The sequence below is a fragment of the Camponotus vicinus genome, unplaced genomic scaffold, assembly GCF_025532165.1.
Source record: "Camponotus vicinus isolate PSW18456_S1 unplaced genomic scaffold, iyCamVici1.0 SCAF_1, whole genome shotgun sequence".
In the NCBI taxonomy this organism is placed as follows: domain Eukaryota; kingdom Metazoa; phylum Arthropoda; class Insecta; order Hymenoptera; family Formicidae; genus Camponotus; species Camponotus vicinus.
The window spans coordinates 20806046-20823565 of record NW_028141945.1 but is presented as its reverse complement, the minus strand read 5'-3'; the positions used below and the strand labels follow the sequence as shown (position 1 = coordinate 20823565).

General features: G+C 27.5%; 1 protein-coding gene, 3 long non-coding RNA genes and 1 pseudogene across 5 annotated transcripts; all 5 read left to right on the top strand.

The window, feature by feature from the left end:
- The window catches only part of LOC145968331 (small ribosomal subunit protein uS5-like), a 181772-nt pseudogene that overhangs the window by 48935 nt on the left and 115317 nt on the right, over positions 1-17520 (top strand).
- LOC145959457 (uncharacterized) lies at positions 4596-5836 on the top strand. Of its 2 annotated transcripts, none has more exons than XR_014435041.1 (4): positions 4596-4823; positions 5118-5323; positions 5450-5632; positions 5703-5836. It is a non-coding gene; the product is annotated as an uncharacterized LOC145959457 (long non-coding RNA). The 2 variants fall into 2 exon arrangements; XR_014435040.1 differs by having other exon boundaries at positions 5118-5355.
- LOC145959448 (guanine deaminase-like) lies at positions 6717-9396 on the top strand. Its single transcript, XM_083078299.1, has 9 exons — positions 6717-6772; positions 7019-7152; positions 7281-7532; positions 7804-8022; positions 8167-8274; positions 8344-8448; positions 8586-8751; positions 8880-9029; positions 9146-9396. Exons 2-9 carry the CDS (start codon positions 7054-7056, stop codon positions 9343-9345), a joined length of 1299 nt encoding a protein of 432 aa, XP_082934425.1. The 5' UTR covers positions 6717-6772; positions 7019-7053; the 3' UTR covers positions 9346-9396.
- On the top strand, positions 9824-11921 carry LOC145959459 (uncharacterized). Its single transcript, XR_014435043.1, has 3 exons — positions 9824-10252; positions 11302-11434; positions 11555-11921. It is a non-coding gene; the product is annotated as an uncharacterized LOC145959459 (long non-coding RNA).
- Positions 12066-13410, top strand: LOC145959458 (uncharacterized). The gene is made up of 3 exons (XR_014435042.1): positions 12066-12279; positions 12759-12905; positions 13066-13410. It is a non-coding gene; the product is annotated as an uncharacterized LOC145959458 (long non-coding RNA).

Genomic DNA, 17520 nt, shown 5'->3' with positions numbered 1-17520 from the left:
ACATTATAATAACAAAATAATATTTAAATAACTATAAGAAATTAGGCTTTGTATATTAAACATAAACTTAAATTTAAACGGGCAGTAAGAGCCAAACGCGGATGGTAGTGCGTAAGTTCAACGAGAATTAAGTTTCCGTTGAAACTTATTTGTGTGCACAGGGCACAAATTTTCTTGGTACGATACCAAGCAAATTTAAAATAATTCTCAATTCGAGACTTTATTTTAATTATTATCCCTCTTTTCCCCTCCCCTGTAATGTTGTAGGCGAGAAAAATATCGGGCCGAAAGTCGCTGAATCGGAAATCGAACCCGAGTCTTTCGCTTGCCGGGCGACTGCTCTTACCACTGAGCTATTCAGACCCTTCAACTCGATACTTCTCGGTCGCCTACAAATATATATTAAATTGATTCGAAAGTTCAACGAGAATATTCACGGCCCGATATTTTTCTCGCCTACAACATTACAGGGGGGGAAAAGAGGGATAATAATTAAAATAAAGTCTCGAATTGAGAATTATTTTAAATTTGCTTGGTATCGTACCAAGAAAATTTGTGCCCTGTGCACACAAATAAGTTTCAACGGAAACTTAATTCTCGTTGAACTTACGCACTACCATCCGCGTTTGGCTCTTACTGCCCGTTTAAATTTAAGTTTATGTTTAATATACAGAGCCTAATTTCTTATAGTTATTTAAATTTCACGCCGGCGGAAGATGGCGTTATTCTTCAATTTAATATATATTTGTAGGCGACCGAGAAGTATCGAGTTGAAGGGTTTGAATAGCTCAGTGGTAAGAGCAGTCGCCCGGCAAGCGAAAGACTCGAGTTCGATTCCCGATTCAGCGACTTTCGGCCCGATATTTTTCTCGCCTACAACATTACAGGGGGGGGGGGAAAGAGGGATAATAATTAAAATAAAGTCTCGAATTGAGAATTATTTTAAATTTGCTTCAAAATAATATTGTTTGTCATATTTCTTTTTATATTTATATTCGCGTGAAAACTCGCGTTAGTATTATTACTAATCTCGCGCAATTATATAGCTCTTAATCATACACAGAGAAAAATGTATACTATATTCAAGTAAATTTTATTTATTTTAAGTATATCATAAGTTTGTATATCCGCAAATATGTCATAAGTTTACCACAAGCATTAAATTTAATTGAATATATTCTGAATTTTAGTAAGTGCAGTATTTTAATCAAGAATATTAAATTAAAACAAAAATTTGGTTTGCTTACTACATAGAGTTGGCGTAAAGTAAGTTTGATTTTGCTTTGATACAACTTTACAATGTTCTTGAAGAGAAAATAAATTCTTTTTTTGAGTACATGATAATGAAATTTTCAAACACTTGTGATGAGCATATTTTAAAATTATTATCAAGAATATATTTTTTGTTAAAGAAAACTATTACTTAAAAAAAAGAAAAATAAACTGAGTAATCGCTTTTCTTGGCAGTAGAATGATATTTTTCTCTGTGTTATACACGTTACATGTTATATAGCTCTTAATCCAAATATTTCGCGACTTCTTCCGCTCGATTTATATATATTATATCGAGTAGACAATTATCGACATCATTGTATCACGATCTTTTATTGTGTGGCATCTTTTTAAGTCCCGCTACAAATGTCACATAGATTCGCGATTTATCGAATGTTGTCACGTAGATCGAGAGAGAAATTATCTATGAAAAATTAGATCGAAAACGTTATGGAAGGTGTCTTTTATTAAACCGAAAGTGTCTTATGATTTTGTCTCGTTTTCTCTCGTTCGAACGAGCGCGTAAAGTTCGAGTCGTTTTGATCCAATAATATACAATTGCACTAATCACACCGATTGCACATTATTGTTCTTATTATTTATACAGTGGGTGAGTCTGCTAAAAAGTTATTTTTTTCTCGAAAACAGTTGGAGATAGAAAAAGGTATCTATTTTCAAAATTGTAAGAAACACAAATATAGGGGCACATATTATTGTGTCTTTGAAGGATCTTTAGTGTCCTTGGTTTCTATATTATTATAATTTTCATTTCCAATGTTTCCAAACAAATGAATAGATATAGATAGCCCTGCATAATTCTTGTAAGATTACCCAGATTCAAATTTTGATTTTTAATTTTGTATATATCTTGACAACGATTGACTTTTCGAAGGCTTTGATATAACAATTATTAAGTTCACTATCGATGGAGTGATTCAAAAATACATCTTCTTTAAAAAAGAGAAATTTTATATACATGTATGTTCTTTTATGTAGAAGTAAAATTATTTGCACAATTATCTATTTTTTTATTATTATAAAGTATATAATGATGAATGATAATATAAGAAAAAATCCGTTATTTATAGTTTTTTTATTGAAAAATTAATTTTATTATATAGTCGTATTAGAAAGATTATATAGAGATAAAGAGAAATATTTTCAAGCTTCTGCTAATAATAACATATTTCATTATATTGTTTCAGTAGTGATTGTATAAATTAAAAAAATACTGCTCAATGTTGCGACAAGTTTTTGCCGGTTCTATGATTTATCTAGAAAATGAGGAGAGAAATGATTTTTAAGGAGTGGGTTGCAATACTTGTCGAGGATAGCAAGGTATTTAATATATTCCATATATTACTTTTACTATTTTTATTAGTTAGTTTTATTAATAGTTATAAGAAATTTATTAATAGTATTTTAATAATTTTAGTCTTACTAGTAATTTATCTAATGTAGATAAAATAAAACAATAATTATATTTTTATTAACATCTGTATTGTACAATAATAAAAATAATAGTATTTTAATAATTTTAGTTTTACTAGTAATTCATCTAATGTAGATAAAATAAAATAATAATTATATTTTTATTAACATCTGTATTGTACAATCATAAAAATATATAAAAATATAATAATGAAAATATCAAGATTAATGATATTAAGGAAAATCCAAAGACAGATCAACAAAAGATAGATGATTTTCACGCACACGTCATTAGTGATTTATTACTAGGAGAATTTATAATACCTGGATTTATAGATTGCCATACACACGCAATGCAAATTCCGAATCTTGGATTGAGCTACGATAAAACTCTCTTAGGTTGGCTGGAAACTTATATTTTTCTATTCGAGAGGCAGTATACTGATGAAGAACTTGCAGAAAAAGTGTTTGAAATACTTGTAGTATATAAAACAAATCTTAAAATATAATATTATCTAAGAGCAATACTTATATAGTAATTTAAAATAATACTAAAATAAAAAATTAAAATTAAAATTAAACAATACTAAATAATATATAAATAATAGTGTATAAAAATAATATAAATTAATATTGTAATATGTAAAATAATGCTATAAATAATATATAAAGTATATTATTATAAAATAATAATTATATTTTACTTATATTATTACGTATTCATTTAGAATCTCGATTCAGTAGTGATACTCAGAGGAAGTTTGTCTTGAGTTGCAGCTTGAGCTGTGTTCATTTCTGTATTGCATTTCAATAATTGTTACTTCAGAAAAAATTATACATATTAATAGTCTTTGGATTTCGTATCAGCTAAGATTTGAGTCGGGAAAAATTGCGTATCATTCAAGTGTGATTCGAAGGTGACTTGAGGAAAAGTTGATAGAATTAATAGGATAATTTACACAGATTAATCAATTGGTACATAGAAGTACGTTTATATTGCAATTTAATAATATGTAGATGTACTTAATAATAAAAAAGGTAATATTTAATACTTTTATATGCAAAATAATGAGAGGAATCAATTGGTGTAAAAAAAAAACAGTTGTTTTCAAGAAAAAATATGTAATTGTTAATTGCAAATTACATTTTTTTTTTTAAAAACAACTATGTTTCTTCTTTACACCAATTGATTCCTCTCATTGTTTTGTATAAAAGTATTAAGGTAAGATAATCGAAAAATGAATATTTTACTAGATATTTTATGGTTTATGTAAAATTAAGAAATTATTTCAAGTCTCATAACTCGAAAAGTACTCAATGAAGAAATACTTTATTATAGTGTTTTGGAAAGCTCTCGAGATAAGCTATAAGAATACATAATAAAAAATAGGGGGTTCCATTAAAAAAATTAAAGGTAACCTTCATGTAACATTTTTGCTTATTACTTAATAATTATTGCGAATTTTGCAAAATGGTAGAGGACTTTTCTTCTTAGTTTGACCCAATATATCATCACTTTTCGTTTGGTCCCTCACGAATCGGACACCCTGTATATGTAAATTTTCTTTTTTTGTGTCGATGTATATTCACTTATGATATTTAAAAAAAGGTTACTCAACAAGCGCGTATCGCTGCTTTAATCAATATTTTAAATCTCAAGACGAATTTCATGTGAGTAATCATTCCATTTTTCAATTGAATACAGTCTCAAGTGATCTTTAATCAAAATATAACTATTGAACCGTTCGTATCTCAAGACACAAAACTCCAATCTGAGTATCTCATCTGATACGTTCTTGAGACGAGTTTTGAGAAACGACTATAAATACGGGCCTTAAATACATAAATGCAACGAAATTTTTTCATCCTCTTCGTCGGAATAGCTAACCCCTTCAAAAATCTTTTTTCAGAATTTATTTATTTGTCATTTATTATAACAAATATCAAAATGTTCTCCATTGTTTTCTAAACAATAATATAAACGATTCTCAAATTTTTGCTTGTATTATAGTTTAGAAAACAATGGACCATTTTAAATATTTGTTGTAATAAATGACAAATAAGTTCTACTTCAAAATGTATCTTTTATGTGAAACTTTTCTGCCATCTAAAACTTCCAAGTACGATTTCTCGAAAAATATTCACTTAAATAAAAAAAGAAAGAGAGTTATACAGAGAATCAAAAGACCTTTAAAATGATATACCATTTGACTTCTATTGCCGTTTAAGATTTTTCCCACTCGAAAACAAAATTGACGTCTTTCGGCATTTTTTCCAAAAAATAGTCAATCGTGAAATAAACGGATTAAAAGTTTTAAAATGAACACCTTCTATAACATAATAATAGTGTTTACATAATATAAAATAACACTATAATATATGAAATAATGCTAAAAATAATATTTTAATTACAGAAGCGAACTATACAAACTGCATGTTATTTCGCATCTCTATATACCGAAGTATCTACGCTTCTCGCGGAGATAGTTTCACAATGTGATCAACGGGCTTTCATCGGGGAAAAAAAACATTCTATGGGACGATGGATATTATGGAAGCATGGCAAAATCAATTGAGAGTACCATTGACTTTATAGAAGCTGTCGAATAAATAGGAATAAGTAAAAGATTATCAACTTATATCTAGAACCCTGTAATAATATAATAGTTTTCTAGTTATAGAAAATTTTACATTAATATATAATCATGTAAAAAATATATGTTATATTATTCAAAACTTCTTATAGGATCCTTTTGTGATACCGATTATTACACCAAGACGTAAAAAAAATACGTCATGTTATTCAAAACATCTTGTAGGATCCTCTTGTGATATCGATTATTACACCAAGATGTGCATTGAGTTGGGACACGAAATTAATGTAAGAGCTGGCAACGACTGCTAAAGAAAATGATTTACATATATACAGGTATATTACACTTATGTAATATTCATCACACATTAGTATCAATTTAACTTGTTTTTCATTCTTTGTACAGTCTCATCGCCGAAACTAAACACGATATAAAAGCAATGAAAGAAAAATTCAGAGAACTGACATACATACTTAGATGTTTACGAAACCGCTGGTTTTCTTACCAACAAGATAAGATTTAATTTTGCTTTGTCAACCTATGAAGTAAGTTATATATAACGGAAATAAGCTGTTGAATGAATTATAATAAAATAATGCTTCTATTTTTTGTATGTTATAAACAAACTTATAAATAATATTTTGTAATGATTAAATAATTTTGAAGATTAAAATTAAATAAATGTATTAATTCTTCGTTTTTCTCTTTATAATTTTATTAATGAGTATAATAAAATATAAAATTAATAATCATCTTAATTAATATAAGATATTGAATATCTTTCACAAAATTGCATGCTTATTATTATGTTAGCGATCGAGTTTAGCTATTTTTAAGATACATATATTCTTTTAAAAATGTTCTTGCTGTTGACAAAATAAAGAATAGATACGCGCTTTTTTTTTGATATCCTCTATCATTAAATACCGAGGTAATTATCACCTCAATTCCCATCGAACTCACTTCTCTGTCTCTATCTTTAAGTAGTGTCTACATTATTTGCGTATTTTTATGTGTGATGCGATTCCTGGCGTTCAATAATCTTATAATTGTCACGATTATTTTTCGGATGGAGATCGCGGATCGCGCGAAGATGTGTCGTACGCCGCTGTAGGTGTCGTGTTACACCGTAAAAGGTCGAAAAAGATACATAATCACAATACGTGTATCAGATACTGGATATAATCAAGTGCAATATGGTTTTTCCAGATCAAATAAGCTGTTTTGCAACGTTATCGTTTTCCATATCACCAATAATCTCTGCCGCAGTAATCACATGCTACGATAACGAACATATTATAAATATCTCGTTAATAAATTCGTTATTAAAAGATTAAAGCACCTTATAACTGAGTTGTTTGTGAAAGAAGTCATATTGTATTTAATATTATATATATATATATATATATATATATATATATATATATATGAAGATATTGGGAATTTTTACTTGTATCTAAATTACACATATATATGTACGTCCTTTTATATAGAATTAAAATTATTTGCACAATTATCTTTTTTCTGTTATTTTGATAGAGTACACAATGATAAGTACATAATGATAATATAAGAAGAAATGCGTTATTTATGATTTTCTTATTGAAAAATTAATTTTACCGTAGTCGTACTAGAAAGATTATAGATACAAAGAGAAACATTTTCAGAAATTTTAAAGCTTTCGCAGATGACAATGTACATGTTATATTGTATTGTTTCAGTGGTGATTGTATATATTTAAAAAATACTGCGCACAATGGTTCGACAAGTTTTTACTGGTTCTATGATTCATGCAGATGAAAATGGAGAAGTGATTTTTAAGGAGAGTGTTACGATACTTGTCGAGGATGGCAAGGTATTTAATATATTCCATAAATTACTTTTACTAATTTTTTATTTTATTAGTAACTTATCTAATATAAATAAAATATAAAACAATGTATATAACAACATTTTTATTAACATCTGTAATACAATATCCAGATTGTTGATGTTACGGAAAATCCAGATCAACAGAAGATAGATGATTTTCACGCAGATGAAGTTAATAATTTATCACCAGGACAATTTATAATTCCTGGATTTATCGATGGCCATATACACGCGGTGCAGTTTCCGAATCTTGGATTGGGCTACGATAAAACTCTCTTAGATTGGCTGGAAACCTATACTTTTCCATTGGAGAGGCAGTATACTGATCAAGAACTTGCAGAAAAAGTATTTGAAATAGTTGTGGTATGTAAAACAAATCTTAAAACATAATATTATCTAGGAGCAATACTTACATAATAATTTAAAATAATACTATAAATAATATATAATAATATAAATATAATAATATATAATAATATATAAATAATAGTGTATAAAAATAATATAAAATAATATTGTAATATGTAAAATAATGCTATAAATAATATATATAAAGTATATTATTATAAAATAATAATTATATTTTACTTAAAATATCCTTATCTTTTCATTATTATGTTAATTGTTATTGCAGAAACAAACTATACAAACTGGAACAACAACAGCATGTTATTTTGCATCTCTGTATACCGAGGCATCTGCAATTCTCGGGCAAAAATGTTCACAGTTTGGTCAACGGGCTTTCATCGGAAAAGTAAACATGAATGACCCACGGGAAGATGGATATTACGAAACTACGGAAAAATCAATCGAGACTACTAAGGCCTTTATAGAAGCTATCGACAAAATAGGAGTAAATGCAAATTTATATTTCATTTCTTGCATATTGTGATAAGATAACAGTTTTCTAGTTATATATAAATAGAAAATCTTAAATTAATAATATAATCACATAAATTGAAAATATATATGTTATATTACTCAAACCTTTTTGTAGAATCCCCTTGTGAGACCGATTATTACACCAAGATTTGCATTGAGCTGTGACCTGGAATTAATGCAACAGTTGGCAGAGATTGCTAAAGAAAAAGATTTACACATACAGGTATCATAATGTATCCGCATAATATTCATCATGCTAGTGTCAATTTTACATGTTTTTCATTTTCTGTAGAGTCACGTTTCTGAAAATGAAGACGAGATAAAAGCCGTGAAAGAAAAATTCGGATTGGCGACATACACAGATGTTTACGAAACCGCTGGTCTTCTTACCAACAAGGTAAGACTTAACTTTGTTTTGTCAATCTATTAAATAGGTTGGGAAAGAATCGATATTACACATATTATTCTCATACATAATGGGGATGTTTCAATTAAATGTATGTTTATAATATATATTTAATATTATTTTTACAGACAATATTAGCACACGGAATCTACCTAGAAGATAGTGAACTTAACACACTTGCAAAAACAGGAACAGCTATAATTCACTGTCCAACTTCGAATTTAAATCTGAAAAGCGGTCTTTGCGATGTGCGGAGATTAAAAGCTAATAATATCGATGTTGGCCTTGGAACAGGTACTGCAAATATTTTACCTTGCAAAAATTTTATATTAATAATGACATTTTTTTATATAAAATTCAATGTAACAACTAATCGACATAATGTTCATTATTACGTTAATAATGAATGTATCTCCTCTCAGATGTTTCCGGTGGATCAAGTTACAACATCTTGGATGAAATAAGATCGGTTTTACATGTATCAAATGCTGTATCTTTTTCCTTAACGGGAGATTATGTGCCACTTGATTACAAAGATGTCTTCACTATAGCAACATTAGGAGGTGCTAAAGGTAAAGTTCGAGTATTGTACATTAGAAACGATAATTAACATGCAAAATATGTCTTTTTATATAATAATATGTACTATAATTTTCAATCTAACTAAGTGTATATTGACTGTGTTTAGCGCTTTCGATTGAGGACAAAGTCGGTAATTTCATGCCAGGCAAAGAATTTGATGCTCTCATCATAGATTCGAACGCAGAAAACAGTTTATTGGACAACTTCACAGATTACACACTCGAGGAAAATCTCCAAAGATTTATATATTCAGGCAATGATCGTAATGTAGTATCAGTTTATGTAAAAGGCAGAAAAGTTAAATAAAAAAGATTTTATTTTATAAGATGTTACTTTTGCACTGTTATAATTGTTAAATGTAAATTCAGTAATGTAAATAAGCTGTTGAATAAATTATAAAATTCTTCTATTTTTGTATTTTATAAACAAATTTAAAAATATTCTATAATAATATTTTGAAGATTAAAATTAAATGAATGCAATTCTTCGTTTTTCTTTTAATAATTTTATGTTTGTCTATAATTATCGACTGTTAACAATTGAAAAAAGAAATCTTACTGATTTTAGTACTAATTTTGTAGTTTGAAAATAAATTTAATTTTAAAAATTCAAAAAACTATTAAGAGGATATAATCAGGAAAATTGAAAAGCAAAATTAAAATTTGGTGATTATTTTATTGTGTCTAATACTCGATATATTGTATGTACGTGCGTTTTCTTGGCCATTCGTTACAAGAACGAAAGACCTAATCGTGGTAAGATTTTTTAAGGTCTGCGTCGTCCCTTTGCGGGGGAGGAATGGCCCTATATTTGCGCCTCGAGTATTTGCGAATTTTCGTGCAGTTTTCGTATTTTAGCGAATATTTTAATGCTTTCCGAGGAAATGCCTGACAAACAGTTGTCCCATGTCATGGAAAAGAGCGAGTCGGAGCGAGAGACGTCTGTTGTCGAAATTTTATTTACGAGCTGTTGAAAATCCGAAGGATCTAAACACGACGTGAAAACAAATAATGACACGCGAAGGACGCGTAACACTATTTGGACATGTAACAGAACTCTGTGCCAATCAAGATTCGCCACGTGAGAAAGGGATAAATCGACGTATCTCCCGTCGTCCTGTCTCCTACAGGCCTTTCGCTCCTCACTATTCGGCGAGCGCGTGTCCAGGAAGGACGAAGAACCTCTTCTGTGCCTCGGTAAAGGATTTTTCTAGGTTGGTGAGACGATTATTTTTTTCATAAGGCTTCCGATTTTACATCGTATTCTGGTGGATCGCGATTAATATTCTGCGTATTTGTGTGTCTATGTAATTGTTCTGTCATATTTCTTTTTATATTTTTACATTTATTATATTTCGCGTGAAAACCTGCGTTAGTATTATTGCTAATCTCGCGCATTTATATAGTTCCTAATCATACACGATCCAACGAATATTTCGCGAATTTTTGCGCTCGATTTTCGTATCCGAGTAGATGATTATCAACATAGCTATATCACGATCTTTTAATGAAATTCGAGTTGTTTTGATCCAATAGTATACAATTGCGCCAATATAATTACATCAATCACACACGCATTATTATTTTCGCTATTTATATATTATTTATAGGTGAGTCTTATACAAAGATCACATATTTTTCTCCAAAACAGTTGGAGATAGAGAAAGGATAAAATATTTATTTTCAAAATTGTAAGACAAATAACGGCATATTATACCTAGTGAGCTTGAAGGATTTTAAATATTCTTGGTTCCTATATTATTATAATTTTCATTTCTAATGCTTTCAAACAAATGAATAGATAGAGGTAGCCTTGCATTATCCCTGCGAGATCATTCCGATTCAAATTTTGATTTTTAATTGCACATATCTTAAGAATGATTGTCTTTTTGAAAAAAGATCTGATATAAAAGTTATTAAACTCACTATCGATGTAGTAATTCAAATTTATATGTATATATATATATATATATATATATATATATATATATGTGTGTGTGTGTGTGTGTGGGTGTTCCTTTATATAAAAGTAAAATCATTTGCACAATTATCTATTTTTTATTATTATTATGATAGAGTACATAATGATGAATGGTAATATAGGAAAAAATGTGCTATTTATAGTTTCCTTATTGAGAAATTAATTTTATGGTAGTCGTACTAGAAAGATTATAGATTCATAGAGATGAAAAAAAATATTTTAAAAATATTTTAAATTTGCTTTTACAAATGACCATGTACATGTTTCATTATATTATTTCAGTGGTGATTGTATATAATTAAAAAAATACTGCACAATGGTTCGATAAGCTTTTACTGGTTCTCTGATTCATGCAGATGAAAATGGAGAACTGATTTTTAAGAAGAAGATTGCCATATTTGTCGAGGATGGCAAAGTATTTAACATATTCCATATATTACTTTTACTATTTTTATGTTTTATTAATAACTTATCTAATATAGATAAAATTTAAAACAATAACAATATCTTCATTAACATCTGTATTATATAATAGATCCAGATCATTGATGTTACGAAAAATCCAAATCAACAGAAGATAGATGACTTTCACGCACACGTCATTAGTGATTTATTACCAGGACAATTTATAATACCTGGATTTATTGATTGCCATATCAATCCAGTATAGTTTCCAAATTTTGGATTGGATTACAATAAAAATCTTTTAGAACGGCTGGAGACCTATACTTTTCCATTGGAGAGGAAGTATAGTGATGAGCAATTTGCAGAAAAAGTATTTGATGAAGTTGTGATATGTAAAACAAATCTTGAAGCGTAATATTATGTAAGAGCAATACTTATATAATAATATAAAATAATACTATAAATAATATATGAAATAATAATGGTTAGATAAATAATACTGTAAAATAATATAAAATAATACTGTAATATGTAAAATAATTCTGTAAATAATATATAAAGTATATTATTATATGATAATAATTGTGTTTGATCTAAAATATTCTTATCTTTCTACTATTATTTTGTTATTGCAGGAACAAACTGTTATATATACACCGGTACAATAACAGCATGTTATGTTGCATTTCTGTATACGTATCTGCGATTCTTGCAAAGAAGTGTTCACAATTTGGTCAACCGGCTTTCGTCGGAAAAGTAAACATGAACGCTCCATGGCACGATGGACATTACGAAAGCATGGAAAAATCAATTAAAACTACTAAGGCCTTTATAGAAACTATTGAAAAAATAAGAGTAAGTGCAAATTTATATCTTACTTCCTGTACATTGTGATAAGATAACAGTTTTCTAGTTATATCTATATATATATATATATATATATATATATATATATATAATGTCGCCATAATGAAGACATCTTTGTAATCAAGTGGTAGATAATCTTTTCTGGTTAGCGAGAGAGAGAAATTGATACATGTAAAGCCAATCTAATTTCATCTAAGAAACTGTAATTTGATCCACCTGAAACATCTGAGAGAAGACACATTTATTATTAACGTAATAATGAACATTATGTCGATTAGTTATTACAATTTTGAATTTTATCTAAAAATATGTCATTATTAATATTAAATTTTTGCAAGGTAAAATATTTGCTGTTTCAAGACCAACATCGATATTATTTTCCTTTAGTCTCCACATATCGCAAAAAAAAATGTATATATATATATATATTTCATTATTACGTTAATAATAAATGTGTCTTTTTTCAGATGTTTCAGGTGGATCAAATTACAGCTTCTTAGATGAAATTAGATTGGCTTTACATGTATCAATTTCTCTCTCTCTAATGAGAAAATATTATCTACCACTTGATTACAAAGATGTCTTCATTATGGCAACATTAGGAGGTGCTAAAGGTAAAGTTCGAGTATTGTATATTAGAAATGATAATTATCGTGTGAAATATGTCTTTTTATATAATAATATGTACTATAATTTTTAATTTAATTAGTGTATATTGACTATAATAATATGTACTATAATTTTCAATCTAATTGGTGTATATTGTACTTTTAGCGCTTTCGATTAAGAACAAAGTCGGTAACCTGTTGCCAGGCAAAGAATTTGATGCATCATAGATTTAAACGCAAATAGGCGCTTCGTATGTAACAACAGAAAACACACACTCGAGGAAAAACTCCGAGAATTTATACATTCCTGCACTTTTCATAATATAATATCAGTTTATAAAGGGTCGAAAAGTTAAGTAAATTGAGAAAGCTTTTATTTTATAAGATGTTATTTTATTGCACTGTTATAATTGTTAAATATCCGTAATGGAAATGAGCTGTTGAATGAATTATAAAATGTTTCTATTTTTATACATTATAAACAAATTTATAAATAATATTTTGTAATGGTATTTTGAAGGTTGAAATTAAATGAATGCATTAATTTTTCGTTTTTCCTTTTTATAATTCTATTAATAAATATCTTAATAATCGCCTTAATGTGATATATTGAATATCTTATATGAATGAAATTGCATGTTTATTATTACGTTAGCGATCGAGTTCAATTATTCTTAAGATCCATGTAATATTCTTTTACAAGTGTACTTAGTGTTAACAAAAATAAAGAAAAGATACGCGCCCTTTTTTGATCATCAGACATGACGTTTGCATAAGAAGCACGATCAGAATCTTCTTCCGTGATTTCACGTGCAAGACAGGTTGAATAAAGTAATGTAATTTAATTAATATGTGAAAAATGTTTCGTCCTTTCACGTATTAGAATAACAACTTTTTCTTTGGCATGCATATAAATTTGATTTCTTTGTATATTGATTGATAATGTTTTTACCATTGATAAATTAGGGCGAAATTATATTTAATTATCAATTGAAAGACTGAAAAAAATTTACATACTAATTGTAGACTATTTATATTAATTTATAAATATTAATAGTTTATTAAATTTTACCATAGTAATTGTGCAGAAATATAATTCTATTTATATCATCCAAGACAAAAACAAATTATAAAATATTTAGCTATGGGACGCTAGACTATTCAATTCCATTACTTTAATAACTCGTAAATTATTATTATCGTTATTATTATCGTTATTATTATTATTATTATTACTATTAGTAGTAATAGTAGTAGGATATCAGCGAAACATAATAGTGTAGGTTGATATATTTTATATTTGTTGTAAATGATTAAAAATTTTGTTCAATCTTTTATTGTTATGTCTTCTTTTCGAAGAAGAAAAAATAAGAGATAAATTGAGAAAGAAAATCTCCAGAAATATGATAAACAACAAATATCAGCAATATACTTTATAAATTTTTCTATTTAATAAAGAAATATATATAAATTTGTGTAATCAAATTGTAATTATCATAATAATAATGATTAACAATCTGCATACATATGTACAATGTGATGCATTAGCTGCGATAATCTCGCACTATTTAAATTTGTTATATCATGTTTAAATTTGATGTCAAGTGGAAAATAATTGTATAGATATGTTTAGATTCTACGCATGTATCATTAAAGTAATAATAAAAACTGATGGAAAATTTTAGACTAAAATAATATTTAATCTTTACAATCTTTAAATAGATAAAATTGATTGTACTATAAAATTGTAAAAATCATAAAATTTTAATAAAAAAATCCAAAAACAAAATACGGTCATATTATGAGTCATATTATGCGAAAATATATAATTATTTATGAAAATTAATTAGAATATTATATAATTAAATCTTGAGATTTAAAACTCATGAAACAAGTAAAGTGAGATCTAAAATATTCTTGAATATACTCTACAAGTGAATATAAAAGAAGAATCTTTATGAACATTATTATAGATAAATTTATCAATAATCGCATTTTTACAAGTTTTAAAATTAAAACATGAAAAATCGTGGCAGCACGTTCATTTAGTCTTATTTTATGTTTTATACACTATAAAATACAGTTCTTTTTAATTACATAATTGAAATAATTTTAAAATATTAAAAAATCTATTAAACATAGATTTATTTTTACATCTATATATTTAATAATTTAAAATAATCCATGTCAAAATACATTTTTTAGCTTGCTATAACTAAGACAATAATAAAATAAGGGAATAACACTTATTCTTATGATTTATAACAATAATAAAATCTATGGAAGAAAAAAGAAATTATAATGTATGATAATAATGAGTCATGTGTTTCGAATAATAGTAAACTATATTTATCAATAATTTATCTTTATTAACAAGTAGTTTAGAAATAATTGATAAATCTTGTTGTAAATCTCCAGACGTAGAGATTTCGGCTTTACTTTCTGTATAATTCGATGTTAAATTTTGATACATTACTACGATCATATTAATGTAACAAAAATTTAATATGCAATGAATAGTCACAATATAAATTAACAAAATAATAATATAATAAATTGAACATTACTTTTTCACTATTGTTTTTACGGAGATTCATTGAGCGGGGAAAACCGACTAAATATATACTTTATAATAATTTATAATATATTATTTATAATAATAATTTTATATCAATAAAGTATTATTACACAAAAATATTAAAATGTTATTTTATTGTATTTTTTATTAATAGATTTAAAAATCACAGCAGGAGTAGCATCCTTTAAGGGTGTTTACGACAACTAATCTGATCGGATTGAGCAGTGGTACTCAACAATAAACTTCCTAAATTTCTCTAGACTAATCCGGATCAATGATCATGTCTCTGGAGTAATCGAATAAGATTAATAGTTATCGAAAGAAATTAAGGAATTCGAGTTTTCTATATTTCTATATTTATTTTTTGCGTATATATTGTAAGTATAATACTTCAGAAAGAAATGTAGATCTTTTAAGTGAATAATTATAAAAGAAGCTATATATCATCGATAATATAAATTGCTGGAAAAATTATTACATGCGACAATAATTAAATATGTAATAAATGATTCAATTTTTTAGGTTGAAAATTGTTAATATTCATATTTGATTTTTCAAGTCTCATTAATATATTTTACTCTTGTAGGCAAGCTAGCACAGCCACTCGTCCGAGTCGATTTTTCTAAGTCAAACGTTGAGCAACAAATTCGATATTACATATTTAGAGAGCAACAAATTAGAGGAACATTTTAAGACCGAAATAATAGCAGCAGTTAATCGCATTAATATACGTTACTCTTGTAGGCAAGCTAGCACAGTCACTCGTTCGGGTCGGTTTTTCTAAGTCAAACGTTGAACAACAAATTTGATATTACATATTTTGAGAGCAACAAATTAGGGGAACATTTTAAGACCGAAATAATAGCAACAGTTAATCGCATTAATATACTTTACTCTTGTAGGCAAACTAGCACAGCCACTCGTCCGAGTCGACTTTTCTAAGACAAACATGGAGCAATAAAATCAGATTCATTAAAAATGACGAGCAACGAAATCATTGAAACGTCATCCATCGAGATATTTGATTAATTCTCAATTTCATAATACTTTTTTAATATGGGATAACTTTAGAAGTGGTTTTCGGAGTTTAAAAGTGATGCAAAAAATCGGGAATAGAGCAACTAATTAACAACAAATTAGAACTAAAGAAATATATCGGTTTCTTTTGTTTTTAAATCATTTTTGTGGCTGTGCTAACTTTAATCTCAAGTTTAAGCACAGCCACTATTTTCTCCGAATCGGCTGAAGCAATAAAATCGGGAATAGAGCAACAAATTAGCAACAAAAGAGCATTAAATTTATATATAAGTTTTATTTGATTGTGCTAAAGTGGCTGTGTGCCAGCTTAATATACGTCAAAATAATTAATGCGTAATGCTCGTAATACGCATTAAATAGCATTGTAAAATTCGTGACTAATGCACTAAATAAAATATATTACGGGGCATTTATAAAAGCACGACATAAATAAATGCTTAAGCGTTACGTACAGTGATTAAGTAAAAACCATCAAACTCGATTAAAGCGCCCGAGTTCGTCAAATGTAACAAAAATTTCGCCCCTTCAATATGGGATATTATTAGTCATAAATCAATATTATTATTATCTATGGGATATTATTATTCATAATAATACGCACGACAAACGGGAAAAAAAAAGTTTCTCTAATCACATTATTATACAGGGTGTTTCATTTTAATCCGACCAGTCGAATATCTCGAAAACCAAGCCCGGGAGAGAAAAATATTTCAGACAAAAGTTGTTTGGTTTCGAGGGGGCCATAAGATGGTGACAATGATTTGACCTTGAACAGTCATTTGAAGGTTACATAAAGATCACCTTAAATTTCTTAAATGGAATACCCTATATATTTTTGCACATTCTTGTAGCTGACATCGAGAGCTTTCCAAAACACTATAATTAAGTACCTTTTCTTTAAGTACTTTTTGAGTTATGAGGCTTGAAATAATTTCTTAATTCTACATAAACCGTAAAATATCTAGTAAAATATTCATTTTTCGATTATCTTACTTTAATACTTTT

Excerpts from the sequence above, each read along its gene's own strand:
- LOC145959448 (XM_083078299.1), top strand. The coding sequence starts at position 7,054 with ATGGTTCGACAAGTTTTTACTGGTTCTATGATTCATGCAGATGAAAAT. Across the intron at positions 7,533-7,803 it reads AAGTATTTGAAATAGTTGTG|AAACAAACTATACAAACTGG; the intron begins GTATGTAAAACA and ends TTGTTATTGCAG. Across the intron at positions 8,752-8,879 it reads CGATGTTGGCCTTGGAACAG|ATGTTTCCGGTGGATCAAGT; the intron begins GTACTGCAAATA and ends ATCTCCTCTCAG.